Genomic DNA, 15,384 nt, shown 5'->3' on the forward strand with positions numbered 1-15,384 from the left:
TGGCCACAAAGTATCTGTGACTATGTACTGGTTAGGTAAGTACCGGGAGGCATGTCAGAACGGAATAAGAAAAGACACTTACCTTCAAAACATCGTCTTTTGCAGTTACTAGTGAAGGTGCACTCCATTTACTTAGTGGGACGTTTAAGTTATTCAAGGCGCTGATATCAGACCAACAAAATAGTTTTGTCAAAATATCCCAAGGATGAAGATATTGTGAGGGTTCACTGTGTTTCCAAGCTGATGCTAAAATCTGACCCAAAGCTTTAAAAAGACTGAATTAAAATGTGCAAATGGTTCTGAGAGTTCTGATAATTGGTTTATCATCTCCACGTGTGAGCATAAACAATGACTCAGTTTGTCGTGCATGAAGCTACCGTTATCGCTCATGTTTTATTCAAGTGGTGCACATTTTAAAAACAAGCTGTCACTTCTTCTTGATGTTGCTGCGTGTTTAGACAAACGTAAAAACAGCACTCATCACCGGAGTGATTAAGCTCCTTCATCAAATTGTCAATTGTCCCAACCCATACATCCGTCTCGTGCCTTTCATGCGTGTTTAGGAGCGCTAACACAGTTGCATAAATTATTCACATCCAGCAGCACTTGTCTGAGGATCTCAATCACGCACAGGTGACTGTGGTCGACCTCAACTACGCATCCACATCACATTTGACTCACATGTGGACAGTGAACCCCACATATTTGTGAAGGGGGGACCTTAGCCGCCATTGTTCGCTGAAAAATTAACCTATTTTGGCAGTTTTGTATTCGGGCCAGAAATATTACAAATTCAAAAATATTGCCGTGAAATTTTGGGGTGGCAATTAAATATTTTGAAGGCAATGGAGGATCTTCATTTATGCAGTCGGGCCATAGCCTTGTCAAATAGAAAAAGTGATTTATCGTCATTTTGTTCCATCCACACGCACACCTTTTTGAATTGGTGTCAATTGTTTGTATATATTCAGTGTTTGCGGACTCTACTCACACGCTGTACTTTTATTTAAGAACAGATACAAAAAAAAAACCATACAATGGTAAAAGTAGAAGCAGGGTGAAAAAAAAGTAATAAGCTGTTACAATTTTTACAAATGCAGGGAGTAGGGATGGCAACATTGGTATGAGTGCTGATACTGAACATCTGCACTGTAATCACTGTAATCATTCGGGGAAAAAAATGCATTGATGCTAAAACATCGATACCACTTTACCAGCCTGACATACACTGTGCCTTCCAGACAGGTGTAGTAGGAGGAGTCATGCCAGCCAGGTGGGGGTGCTTAATGGTAACTAAGGATGAAAAAACTTTTTGACGTGACTGAAAATTATACTCTGCAAAATGGATGGTGAACTCCGCTGGAGTGAAAAGTATTTCACGGCGCATCCATTGAAGAGAGTCACAATAAAAAGTTGTCTGTAAAGCAAATATTCCAGTCAAGTAAAAACAGCTGAAAATCTACTACCATTCAGCAGAAAAATATTTGTACTTCGTTACTTCTCACCACTGTCAACCTCATTGCATTAACGTGTGCGTGACAGCCGCTCTCTCTCTCTCTCTCTCTCTCTCTCTCCCTCTCTCTTTCGCTCCCCCTCTTTCACACTCCCTTTCTGCCTTCACCATCATTTATCCTCACTGCACCACAGACCTCCTTCACCATCGTTGTCCTCGTGTCAGGAAAGGTGAGCGTCCGTCTTTCCCGTCACAGAGGGGGCAGGAAGCAGGAGGAGAAGGCGGAGTTTCATATCAGAAAGCCACGTGCATGCCTATATGTGCTTTGTGCTGTGAGGTGAAGGGAAAATAAGCGGACGTCAGACAGTAATAATAAGAAGGGGAGACTTTGAGGTTGCTCAAGGGTCATTGAGGTGGACGGAAATGGGGAGGTGTTATTAAAAAGTATAAAGAAGTAGTTAGGAGGTGTGTGTGCGAGAAAATCCTGCTCTGGAAAGAGGAGGAGGAGGAGGAATCGCTTCCTGGTGAAGAGTCGCAGTGAGCCACAGACACTACAGAGACTGGCAGTGCAATTGGAGGCTGTCTGCAGCACTCACTGACTGACAGAAGAAGGAAGAGGAGGAGGAGGAGCAGGAGGTGAGAACTGTGTGTGAAGCCCAGCTTCTTCATCTGGATAGAGAGCGACGATTGAAACGAAGAACGTAAGAGTGTCCTCGTTAAGGAAATTAACAAGAAGAAGAATTGCATCATGGCTGTCCAGCTCATGCCCGAATCGGCTGTGTGTTTGCTCATGGTGAGTCTCCCGGGTACAGTATTGTCATCGCCTTTTGTGCCGGGCTTTCTTCCATTCAATGTCCATGAAAGCAGGGTTAAAAATGTGTTCGCTTATCCATCAGGGAGAACTGCTCAAGTAACTTCCCATGTGAGAAAGGAGCCGAGTTTGGCCTCAGACTTGTAAAAAGTCAAGCTTTTGTCTCGCTGCTGCACATGGTCGTGCAGTGCGGCGTGGCGGACTGTGGTGTTAAACGAGGTGTCCGCATTGGGGATTTGTTGTCACTTGCACCAATACCATATGTGAGGAAAGTGGGTTTTTTTTTTTCCTTTCTGCAAAGGATTTGTGCTGGGGATGCAGTGCCTCTTTGACAAGAAACAGACCAGCCTGACCTTCTTCAGCGCTGACCATGGAGAGTAATTATGTTGAAATGCCCAACATGTGTAAAAGCATTCAAGTCCACTCTCTGGAACACCCAGAGAAACAATAACACAGTGTGGCCATGCTGCATGTTAAGTATGCCTGTCATGCGATTGTGTGCGGAAGCCTGTAATTGCCGGTCCACTTGGTAGAAGATGGCACGCTCTGCTCATTCTCATTCTATAGCTTTGGCATTCGGCAAAAGGGAGTCATGCATTGCTGCACTACCTACGATCTCCACCTGTGATGGCTGTCTGTTACTATGGCAATGAGCCAGGGGAGAGGCAGCGGGGTGAAGAGGCGAGGAATGATTGAAGCAACGGCGGGAGAAAGGTGAAAGGCCAAATGTGAATGATGGAGCCACGGGCAGAAGATGGAGGAAAAATGGGTTGAAAATAGGCTCATTTCCTCAAAATGTGGACAATTAGGCCCAGTCCCAGTATTCGCACTTCTACCCTTGAACCCCTCAATTGCAGGTTCCAGTTGATGGGTGCGAGTGTGTAGAGTGTCCCAATTCTCCAAAATTCTCTTTCACCCTGCTCTTGTTCCACACTTCGGCTGAAGTCTGTGTGTGTGTGTGTGTGTGTGTGTATATATATAAACATGTATATATATATATATATATATATATACACAGGTATATAAGGAAATTAGTACAGGATTATAGCATCTCTCTCTCTCTCTCTCTGTCTCTCTCTCTCTCCTCCCCTCTGCCTCCTGCGCGCTTTCTAGCTCTCGAAAATATAAAATACAAAAACCAATAAAAGAGAACTGGCCTTTCAATAGACCTCTTAAAGTGCATCGATGTGTGTGCCTCTCCATTTTCTGACTTTACTCATGTCAATTTTTTGCTCACAACACAAAACAAAAAAAAAAGGAAAAAAGTGAAGGAAGCTGCCTTTGAAAAAATAATTTATCTGAAATTCGGTGGACATATTTTCTACAACAGGATGCAGCAAAAAAGTGGAAAGGAGCTATGATTGCAATTGAACAGGATGTCAGCAATTTTGAGCTAAGGCAGCTGATTATGAGATAATTTCCAGAGCTGGTACTTTCACAAAGTCTTACTAGGAGATTCATCCAAATGTACCCCAATCAGAAGCAGATATACTTGATGGATGAGCGAAGCTCAATTGCCCTCTTTTTTTTTTTCTCGGCATAAATTTATTTTGTCTCCAGTCTTCTCTATGCGGCCGCTTTTCCCTGTCACCGCTCCATTAAACTCCTTTAAAACGCTCGTCATTCACCGCCGTCAGTGCTTGGCACCAAACAGTCCAGCATCCACATCAGTGGCTCTTAAATGTGGTCTGCGCTGAGGTAAATAACATGCATTAATGAGCGCCTGAAAAGTCATTGTGAAGCTGGGTGATCTGTTCCTGAAACCCAATAACATTCAGAGCTTGAACCTACCTGAATTATTAATGACGATTTATTCAGTGTGTGTGTGTGTGTGTGTGTGCGTTGGTTCGTGTTTGTGTGAGCCCTGGATAATATTGATTATGCTACCTGCATCTGTGTGTATTAATATTGCAGGTGAATAATTGAGGATCTCCTGTTGCTATGACTGGGAGCTGTTGTAAATAATTTGCACTGAAATGATCGATAGATGGGTTGGTAGATCTAATCTTGGTCTCGTGCGCGGACAGGTAAACAAGAAATAATTCTTCGAGTGAATATTTACCATGTTTTGTCTTTTGAATGACACTGGATACATGAGGAAAATCGGCACTTCATTAAACTTGAATAAATTGATCCAATATTGCCCACTTTAGCTTTGCCCATGCTGCAATTAAACACTGGACCTGAAGCCTCTCTGTCTGCCACAAAGGCCAATTATTTATTTATTATTTATTATTATTTTTTTGTACAACAAACAGATCAATAACATGTCTCCAGCCAACATATCATCAGATATAGGACTAGATTACAAACGAGATAGCAGGCAAGGCTGAGTGATGCTTTCGAGATGAGAGTGGACGTGTCCTCGGCTTTATCTGCTTCCAAAATGGAAACTTTAATTGGCGCTTCATTTCCTCTGATCTTTGACAGCATTGCCATTGCGCCCTGATAATCATGTGCATGTTTATGAGCTCATTACATTAGATTGGATTCCGGCACACCCAGGATGCGGATTAAGGTCTTTAGGAGAAACACATACACCCCAGACGGACACCGTTCAATACAAAATAAAATGCAGACCAAGTCTAAATAAGACTCATTTCATTTTATAAAGTGATAAATTAAAATATGGACCCCTTAGTGAGTGGATCTGGCCCCCGGGGCTTGAGTTTGACACCAGTGCTCAAGGACCATGCCAAGGGTATCGCACTGTGGGCCACTGTTCCACGGCTGGGACGAAAACTACACTCGTCCTCCTGAATGTGAGAAACGACCTCCCTTTGGATCCTCCTCTCCAGCACCCCTGAATAGACCTTAACAGGGAAGCTGAGGAGTGTGATCCCTCTCCAGTTGGAACACGCCCTGCGGTCCCCGTTTTAAGACCACCCCGGTCTGCCAATCGAGAGGCACTGTACCTGATGTTGTTGAGATGACAATCCAGGAACTTTTTAACCACTTTGGTGACTTCAACCAAGGAGATGAGAGAGCCTATCTCGGAGTCCGCAGACTATGCTTCTTAAAGGGGAAGGTGTGTCAATGGAATTTAGGAGGTCTTCCAAGTATTGTTGCCACCCTCTCCTGCCTCGAGTTGAGGTCAGCACTTCCCCATCTCCATTTCCACAGTGTTAATGGTGCACTGATTCCCCCTTCTGAGATGCCAGGTGGTGGACCAGAATTTCCTCCAACCCATCCGGAAGTCATTTTCCGTTGCCCCGCCGATCTCCTCCCATGCTTAAGATTTTGCCTCGGTGACCACCGAAGCTGTATTCAGCTTGGTCAGATGCTCCTGGAGGCCCTCATGCCAAAAAGTCCTGATAGGACTCCTTGTTTACCTTGATGGAATCCCTTACCGCTGGTGTCCACCACTGGATTTGGCGATTGCCGCCATGACAGGCACCGACGAGCTTAGGACCACAACTCTGATCAACCGCTTAACCAACCGAGGTGTGAAGTTCCCCAGCTGAAAGAGGTAGTCCCCAGGGAGAGCGCTCTCTAGCACACCCTCTAAGGACTTACATACTTTGGTGGGAGTCAATGCTTGGCTTCCAGCTGACGAATATAAACATCCACTGCAGTGATTGTTTATGTTGGGCGACTAAATAGAGCCAATCAATATGCACTTGGTGATGTGTTACACTGTGACTGAACCATGTAAACATGGAGTGAGAAAAGCACTTCTGTGTTTTAATGTGTTGCCTGTGTGACATCATGGCACGTAAAAAAGACGGCATGTGTCACAACTATGACTTCGCAACGGAAATATTATTTAATGCTCAGCTAAGGACCGTAAAAGAGAGACCAGCCAGAAATGAGGGCCTCACATTGTCCTTGATGTTCCCATCCTTAGCTCTTCATTACTGTCCTTCATTTAATTATCCAGCCACTGAGTACGTAGACGACTCCGTGAGATCAAGCCCGAGGTTTCATTTGGCACTAATCAAATCAGCACCCTATGACATAATGCGTGTCATGCGTGCGTATGTAGATGCCTACTTGGAGTGCAGCATTGTGACAACGCTGTGATCACACCTCACGGTTCAATCTTCCATGCATGCACCGTTATCTTTGCATGTAGAATTATGGTTATGCTTCCTGATTCCTGATGTGGCATGCACCTGAATTGTACAGATGGAGGAGGCTGATTGGGGGAGGGTAGGTAGCATGACATCATGCTGGGATAATTGATTATTGGCGTAACAATGGCAGAAGGAGGATAAGGCAACCCACTGTGTGTGTGTGTGTGTGTGTGTGTGTGTCTGTGTGTGAGTGTGCGTGTGTGTGTGTGTGTGTGTGTGAGTGTGCGTGCGCGTGCGTGTGTGTGTGTTGGGACATATTGTCCAGATTTATATCTCATCTATGATCGAGGTACACGTAGGAGCTATTTGTTTTCCACCATATTCACCTCCCATCTTTTGTTGTTGCTCCGGCTTCTCCATTACAGTAATGAAACATAGCAATAATTCTGCAGTTCATCATTGGCTCAAGGCTGCAGTGTGAAATTGGAACGGTCATGCTGGAGTGACGCTGTGAGCTGTTACTGCTGATATCAGCGAACTAAAGCTGCAAAGTTGCTGCAGGGGGACAAAAGCTTTGTGGTCCGTTCACCTTATCAACTGTGTTCATTCTGCCAAAAGAAACAGTGGCCTATTAATCTGATTCATTTATTTCATGATGGAAGTGTTTTGTATATGATGGAAAAAAGTAAGAGTAGAAGCTTTAATGTTGACACGATCAGTGGCGTGATGCTGGGCAGGCTCTAATTTGTTGTCCTCATCAAAACCTTACAATCTAATAACTTCCTCAACTACCCTACAAATCCGATGTAATGTTTAAGGATCTACGAATCCCACTCTTTTTCAGACAGAAGACCGATATAAGTACCTGTATTTACATTTGAGTACTCGCCAAGTACTCAAACTAAATGAGTATTTTTTTTAATTGACATATAAGACATTGATAGAGTGCTGAGGGGACGTCGACTGGTTAGCACGTCCGCCTCACAGTAAAGAGGTGTAAGGTTTGATTCCAGGCCCTGGCGGATAGGCTCCAGCATGCCTTCGTGATGTTTACTGGTTACCCGTGAGACGTATATATATATATATATATATATTGTGGAGTTTGCATGTTCTCCCCGGGCCTGCGTGGGTTTTCTCCGGGTGCTCCGGTTTCCTCCCACATTCCAAAAACATGCATGTCAGGCTGATTGGACGCTCTAAATTGTCCCTAGGTGTGAGTGTGGGCGTGGATGGTTGTTCGTCTCTGTGTGCCCTGCGATTGGCTGGCAACTGATTCAGGGTGTCCCCCGCCTACTGCCCGGAGATGGCTGGGATAGGCTCCAGCACCCCCCGCGACCCTAGTGAGGATCAAGCGGTTCGGAAAATGGATGGATGGATATATATATATATATATATATATATATATACTGTATATATACAGTATATACACATATATTTTTTTATGATGCAGAGACTGGTGTGTTTGTATGAACCTATAGTAACGTATATAGTAATTTGAAGTGAGCGTAAGGTCCTTCAAAGCAGTATGAGTCATACGGATTCATCACCTAACGGTATTGGTGCAGCCATGGTCATATTACGAGATGATAGCAGTAAAACACTGCTATCATAGTTGCGGATATGCTTTTGGCATAAACAGTTTTAAAAGTACATTTTTGTTCGGTATGCAAGTGTAAAAATACCGTTATATTGTCTTCAGCCTCACGAGCTACACTTTCGGCGTATTACTCTGTTTGCTTTATCGGACAGCAACATATAAATACTCGTTGCCTCTAGTGATGACAGTGATGTATGGAACATCAACTAAATAGAGATGAATACACCTCCAAGCCTCTCCTGACTTGAAATGTGTTCAATCTTACTGGATTTAGGCCAAGGTCTTTTTGAGTGTCCCGCAGCTTATCTGGACTCATGGCTCTGTCACTTGGTTTAATGCCAACTGTGTTTGCAGCAAGTTACCCAGTTTTCTTGTGCTGAGCTGGGTTTGCTTGTGGGCCTGCGGCTCACAGTGGTTTTATTTGAGCTTGCAGGACAAAAACAATCATCTACTGCTGGGTGAGAGGGGGGCATCAGTTCAAATCAATTTGACCCTTGCTGAATGTGCAGTCTCAAAAAACAAACTTGTGGAACTGTCAAGTTCAGAACGAGTGTCTTTGGCTTTACCACTGGTGATCGTTTGTCCATATTGACTGACTGACTGGGCAGGACAGAGACCTAGTGGGTCGCACGTTTGCCTCACAATTCTTCAGTTCGGGATTCGATTTTTGCATCTGTCTGCCTCCAAAAACATTCCAGTTAGGTTAAACTGTAGACTCTAAATGATCCATAGGTGTTAATGTGATTGTTAATGGTTGTTTTTATGTAGCCTCCAAAGAGTGGAGACCAGTCTAAGGTATACCCTGCCTATCTCCCAAAGCCAGCTGGAAGAATGAGGACAAGCTCTCTAGAAAATGGATGGGTAGAAGGACTGACCTGATTTAAAGAAGCATCATCAAGAGATTCTGTTGCCGCAGAGGTTTTCGTCTGTGTGAAAAACAAATTAGGGATCATTCGTTTCAGGATGGTTACTTACTGTTAGATTAAAAAAAAATGTAAACAGGGAGGTGTGAAAAATGGTTTTCACGTCTCATCAGCGCATGCATAAATGTATAAGGGTTGGTGCATGTTGAACCGCAATGAGAGGAGCGTATACCATTAATTCGTCTGCACTGTTGACACTGCAGCCCGTTTCAAGACTACTGATGAGATGCAGAGGTGAATGTTTCACCACATGTAATTGACTGACTGAGTATTTGCAGTCATTTTGGGGGTTTTAAGCAGCAAGAAGCCCCTTGCAGTTGCATTGCAGTCTTCAAATAAACACGCAATACATAATTTGGGATGAAGCCGAGTACCCGGAGGCACACATTGGGACGAAAACCATTGTGTCCGGCTCGAAGTTCCAGTAGGCTACAAGAGGGAGATTCAAATCAATGTTGGCCAAACAAGCAATTGCCCAACAGCTTGGTTGTTGACGTCCGATATTTAGGTTGGTCAGTGATGGATGAAGGGCAAAAAAAAAAAAAAAAAAAGGGGGCAATACCAAGAGGCCTACTTTGGGTAACGTTCTTCGACGGATAAATCAACTGCCCTTCAATTTTTACCTAAAACAACACAAGTTAACCACGACATACCTTGGTCAAACTATCATGTGCATGTCCTCCTCATATATTTGTTTTTTTGTTTACTCCAAGAATGTTTTATCTGCCAGTTAGGCTCTGGTTGAAGAGCAAACAAAGTTCATGCAGCAGACAGAAGAACGTTCTGTGCTTTATTGCACCGCAAGCCTCCAGGATATTGCCCAAAGCAGAGCCCATGCATGACATTTATCTGATGGCCTGATCCTCTGCAGAAGGCCAAGCTGCCATGGAAATAAAAAAGACAAACATGTGCTTGTTTTTGCTGGTGGAGCATCAAAACACGACAATCGAGTCTGTGTCCTCCAGTTTAATCCATTATGGCGTACTTTTAGGCAGCCGTATTTAAAATCTCCCATCCATACCTTCAGGGATTTTATTTGATTTTATTTTTTTGTGTGTGTGCAGAACTTTAAGTCTTTTTTTTAAATTGGCCTTTAAGTGCATTCGCTTAATGCTAACACATAATGGGAAATGCCATTGTCAGTATGTATGTGGCGGTACGACACCGCTTTGGGCAAACCAACAATATTTGCCTTGGAATAGCTTCTTGTGTTGTGTCAAAGTCATGATTTTTTTTTTTCTTGTGGTCGTTCCGCCCTCACAAGGTGCCACCTGTCATGTGTGCTGAGGAGAGTTGCCAGTGGGGGTACGGGTAGCCCAGAGTGGCAGAGGCAGCAGGCGGTCTGATTGGTCGGCCATCTGTCTCCGGGAGCGAGCAGATGTCTGAGTAGGAAGACCAATCTCCGCTTGCTTCCATTTTCACCTCCGTTCCCTCTGCTTTTCTGTCGTGTGTGTGTGTGTGTGTGTGTGTGTGGTTGCAAGTGCGGACCTTTGACATGCTGCACTTGGCTTGATGCGTGTCCCATCGGGGCTTGCATATGGATTGAGTTACCAGTGGTAGGCCCTTGTCATAATGAAGAGCTGCCCCGTTAGCATCACAAAAGATCCGTCAAGCACTTTCAGAAACAATTCCCTTTGAGTTTACCCTGCATATATGTCTTCTCATTGATGAGAGACTTTATTTCATGTCCATGTTCTACCTAAAGATACATTTTTATACAGCATATTTTTGACAATGGAATATAGATTCATCCTCATCTCTTATTTCGTGATGGTCAAATTTTTGTTCCAGTTCTTGTTTTGGCTCTCTTCTTTTACACAGGCTTCAAAGAAATTACAGTACTGATCGAAAATTAACATTACTGGCATTGTTTTGTTTTGTTTGTCAGGTAAGCATAATCTGAGCAAATTTCCATTATCCATATCTCTTTATTTTTGGAATTATCAATATGTGAACATCATCATCTGTGGCAAAAGCAGTATACACATACTGATTTTTCAAATGAGAGAGACCCAATAAATGATGAGGGAACGACATACTATAGGGAAAAAGTTCAACGTGGTTTACTGTTACAAAATTACAACCAATCGCCACCAAAAGTTTACATGCACATCTCTACCCATGCTCACATCAATTTCAGAAAATATTTTTAAAAAACGCCTCATTATCTAGGATTTTATGGGCGTTAAGTGTTTTCCCATTCATATACTGTATAAAGTTGAACATGGTTTAGAAAACTAGGACCATTCACCACAAAAAATGTATGTGCGCATATCTACCTATGCCCACACCAATGTCTGAAAATGTTTAAAAAAAATCACAACAATATTTGAGATTTTATGGACGTGATTATTTTCCTCTCCATAAGTGTGCAAACAATCTAAACGTCGCTTAAAGGTGGGAAAAAGCGGAATGTTCATCTAATCCAAAATACAGTGGTGATTGCTTTGATTTATTTTCAGAGGTTACATTTTTGGCTGGCAATCGTTCGTGGTATTCTAAAATGAACCCCGTTAACTGTTTTTTAATTTTTTTCTTTTTTTTATAAGGACATTCATTTGGGCTGTGTTATTAAATGTGCTATTTAGTTTTGGATTTGGCAAAACAGCATCTCTCGCTGTCCCTCACACCAGCGCGACATTCATTGTCTGCAACCGTTGTCGTTACTGCCATGCAATTTGAGAACTTCAAGAGATTTTAGGTCTCTTTCTAACCACACTGGCTAAACCCCGGTGGGACGATTACAAAACCCCAATGGATGATGAATGAATCAAAGAAAGATTCATCTGGGCTAAATTCAGACCATAGCGAGAAACATCAATGCAAGGGGAATGTGTGGCCTTGAGCTCGGCACTTGATTTGCGGAGGTCTCAAACATGGCCAGGGGAATCATTTCACTTTGACTGACGTGCAAATGGATCATATTGCACCGCAACATTTAATGACGAAGTAGCCCACACAGCGGAGGGAGATAAAGCCAAAGAGGAGGAGGGGAGCAAGTCGGCTCTTGTAGTTTACCACGTTTGCTGCTAGAGGGCGTTGGAGACCACATGATTTGACCTCCATACACGGCATACAGGGTGAGTATAGACTTTTCTCATTGCATGTAAACCATAGGTGTCAAACTCAGGTCCTGGAGGGCCGCTGCCCTGCATGTTTTCCAAGTCTCCCTGTTGCAACACACCTGATTCAAATGATCAGATCATCAGCAAGCTCTGCGGAAGCCTGTTCATTTGAATCAGGTGTGTTGCAACAGGGAGACTTGGAAAACATGCAGGACAGTGGCCCTCCAGGACCTGAGTTTGACACCTATGATAGTAGGAACGAAGGTACTTCCGGGTGGCAGAAAATGACTGACGACTGCTGACCTGAATTTAAGTAGCCCAAACAGTTCATACGCCACTTAATTTGCCGGTCCCTCAGTGTTCGTGTTTACTATGTCTGAATTTCCACATTGTCCATTTTTGAATCAACTTCACTGTTCAAATATACTCTTGCCATTTGTGTTCTGTTTCCTTTAGAAGCAATTTAGCCCATATAGAGCACGTATCCAAACGACTCCGAGCACATTCAAACTCCAGCGATAAAGAAAAAGGCAAACATTATCATTCAAGCCATTCCTACCGTTTTCTCATTGGCTCTAGCTTGGTCAAACAGCATAGAAGGGTTTGATGATTACTCATGTTGCAAGAGCAGATCACTTGAGTTACTTCCACTCAGATGTGTGATGTCAGGGTGAAAAGGTCTCAAGTGCCTCTGGCATTTCATCACGTGGGTTGAAGCGCTCCATGCTCAGGTTCAGCGTCAAAACCCTGCGGTTTGGAACAGGTCTTCCCTGCGTGCTGTTATAAATGGCAACGCCACAGGAAGTAGGCCAGTCACGTACACGAGCACATACATAAGGGAACATAAGCGGAGCTGAGGGTTGATTATCGGCCTGATTGTCTCAGTGGAGCAGATAAGACAAACAATTGTTCCTTTGACTCTACGCTAGCGAGCAGAAATTCCATTTAGATGACAATTTTTGGGGTGTGTGTGAAATAATATCAACATTTTGTATGAACAGCCAAAACGCAGTTCCCGGTACTCTTGTGATAAATATTGTTTCTTTACATAACATAATGAATCCTTCAATCCTTCTTCGACATGGAAGTTATATAACAGTAAAATTTTTAATAGCTTGACTGATTTTGGCCCCCCGATCCTGACCAGAATAATACATAAAAATAAACATTATTAAGAAAGTGAGCATTAATCAAATTTTTTTCCAAGTACACCTGTTCTTGGTATGCAGCCTTTTTTAACCTTTCACATCAACACCCGTCTCACACACAAGCGATAAACTCGGCACCCACAGACAAGTATGTTCAAGCTCAGGTCACATTCATTTAATTCGCATTCGCATTCACCTCCTCAACTGCATTTCAGCGCAACCTGTTTTTCTTTTCTTATCTTGAGCAATTTCATCACTAAAACAGGAATAAATCCTCGCTTATCAGCATCTTTATGCTGTCTTGATTCCTGTGCGTTTCATGAGCGGCATGCAGGGTGTTATTGTCCATATCAAGATGAATGGATGGACTTTATCAACATTGCGATGGATTACATGATCTCCCTGCTGTTCTTGCATATGCTTTGCATTAATTTTCCCCGAGAACACAGGAAATGAATAGTATCGTTATTCATCTGCAGATTGCTTGATTTTACTGGTTCGGCAGTTGGTGGCGGTGTGTTAATATTTTTTTCCAAGAGAGTATACACAACATGTGTCAGTCGTACTGAAATAGGTCAAGTTTCTGCAAACATAGCCCCTCGAACAATGGCCATGATTGATGATGATAAACGAAGGGCTCTCCAGGGATTGTCGAAATGATGTCCCCTGTATGTATTTGTTCATCGTATAGATTTATCTATTCTCTTATGCTTTCTCTCGGCAAAGCTCAGTGCGCTGTCTGCAGTGAATGCTGGTTGCCAGTGGCGACGGTTGCCATGCGACCACTCTGGAGTGACTTCATAGCATGGGACGTGTGCGCTGTGGCTCAAGATGAATAGGAGGGCATTTTCTCCTTTTTTTAAGACCCAATTTGTGAATTTAAACGGCTATTTCATAGCACCGATAGTCATCTGTCATGCAGCATGCCGTGGGTACAGGCTGTTTTGTCACAGATGATATTAAATGCACTTGTTTGACAAGTGAATGGCAATCAAATTAGTTTTTCATGTTTTTTTTTCATGGTTTCATGGTAAAGCAGTAAAGACACAAAGGCTCTCTCCTTAGATGATGAAAGTGATAGAAATGAGCTTGCTTAACTATTCTCTCTCTCTTTCGATATCTGCCACTCTCTCTCTTCCTCGCCCACTCTCTCAGCATCCCGCATGCCCTTCTTCTCACTCACACTTTGCTCTCCCGTCCGTCTCCTTTCCTCAATTTCTGTGTCTCTGCACTCGTGAGATAAGCTTTTCCACGCTGTGAGCGACAGCGCTGGTGGGAATGGTGGTGGTGTTGAGGTGTGAGGGAAGAGGAGAGGGATGTTCCCTCTCGCCTTTGTAACAAACCACCTGCAGGGCTGCTAATGCACCCACACATAGAGAATGTGGGCTTCATCCCATATATGCATTTGTCGCCCGCACTTGTGCAACCTGTTTCCTTGAACTGCTGTTTAATTAACTTTAGATTGCATGTCACACTCTTGGTCCCCCCCAGCATAGTGGTCTCTTGAGTAATAATTAAAAAAATAGGTTTAACATTTTATTTATTAATGTATTTATTTTAAACTGCTCCCACGCCAACCAGAAAAAAAGTATTTTTCTTTTGGTCAAACATCTGTTTAGGAAGTATGTGGCCGCAAAATAGCACTGATGAAAAATTGTGGCCTCCTGCAGAATTTTTGTTGCCCATCCCTGAGGTATCATATTAGTGGTCTTTTTTTCCGCAGAGGATAAAGAAAATATGACACTGATAACACTTCATTAATCAAACCATGTTTATTGGTGCTATTTGTTAGCCCCTCAGTGACAAAAGTTTTTTTTTTTTGAAGTGTGAATGGCAGGTGACACTCAAAATGTTTTTTGTGAAATCTCACATGGTTTCCCAATTGTACAGTATAAATATAACAAGCTAATTTTCCATGGGTCATCCTTCAGGAAGTGTAAAATTGCATCAAATCTCATTGAAAATTCCCGCCAGAGACCAACAACGCAGCTAGATTTCACCTGCTCAATGAGGAATGTGTTTAGAAGACATCACTGTCTATCATTGGACTAATGTCTGGATTAACCCATCTTCCTGCTTCCCTCCGCTCCTGATTAGGATTTATACACTGTATGTTGAATTTAGATAATTTATTCAGTCAGTATCACCCCCCCCCCCCCTATGGTTTAAATTACTTTAATCTCACAGCTTCATGTCGCTGAGATCCACTGTTAATTAGTGGAATTAGATTGCTCCTCTGCCTTTGCCAATGACCTAATGTGACATATTGGAAACTTAAAAAAAAAAATAGAAACAGACAAGTGTGCATTAAATTCATGCATGTGTCCACATCCAACATGCAACTCATCAAGTTCCAGACAATGCACTTTTC

At 43.0% G+C, this 15,384-nt stretch overlaps 1 protein-coding gene across 1 annotated transcript in view; it reads left to right on the forward strand.

Annotated features, from left to right (window-relative positions):
- The first annotated feature begins 2,063 nt into the window (after positions 1-2,063).
- The window catches only part of frmd4a (FERM domain containing 4A), a 140,504-nt gene continuing 127,183 nt past the window's right edge, over positions 2,064-15,384 (forward strand). Inside the window, exon 1 of the mRNA XM_086108597.1 lies at positions 2,064-2,246. Coding sequence (XP_085964723.1) covers positions 2,202-2,246 — 45 coding nt within the window. The 5' untranslated portion in view covers positions 2,064-2,201. The remainder of the gene's footprint in view (positions 2,247-15,384) is intronic.

Source organism: Hippocampus guttulatus, chromosome 4 (genome assembly GCF_054856545.1).
Source record: "Hippocampus guttulatus isolate MCC_2025c chromosome 4, RoL_Hgut_1.0, whole genome shotgun sequence".
In the NCBI taxonomy this organism is placed as follows: Eukaryota; Metazoa; Chordata; class Actinopteri; order Syngnathiformes; family Syngnathidae; genus Hippocampus; species Hippocampus guttulatus.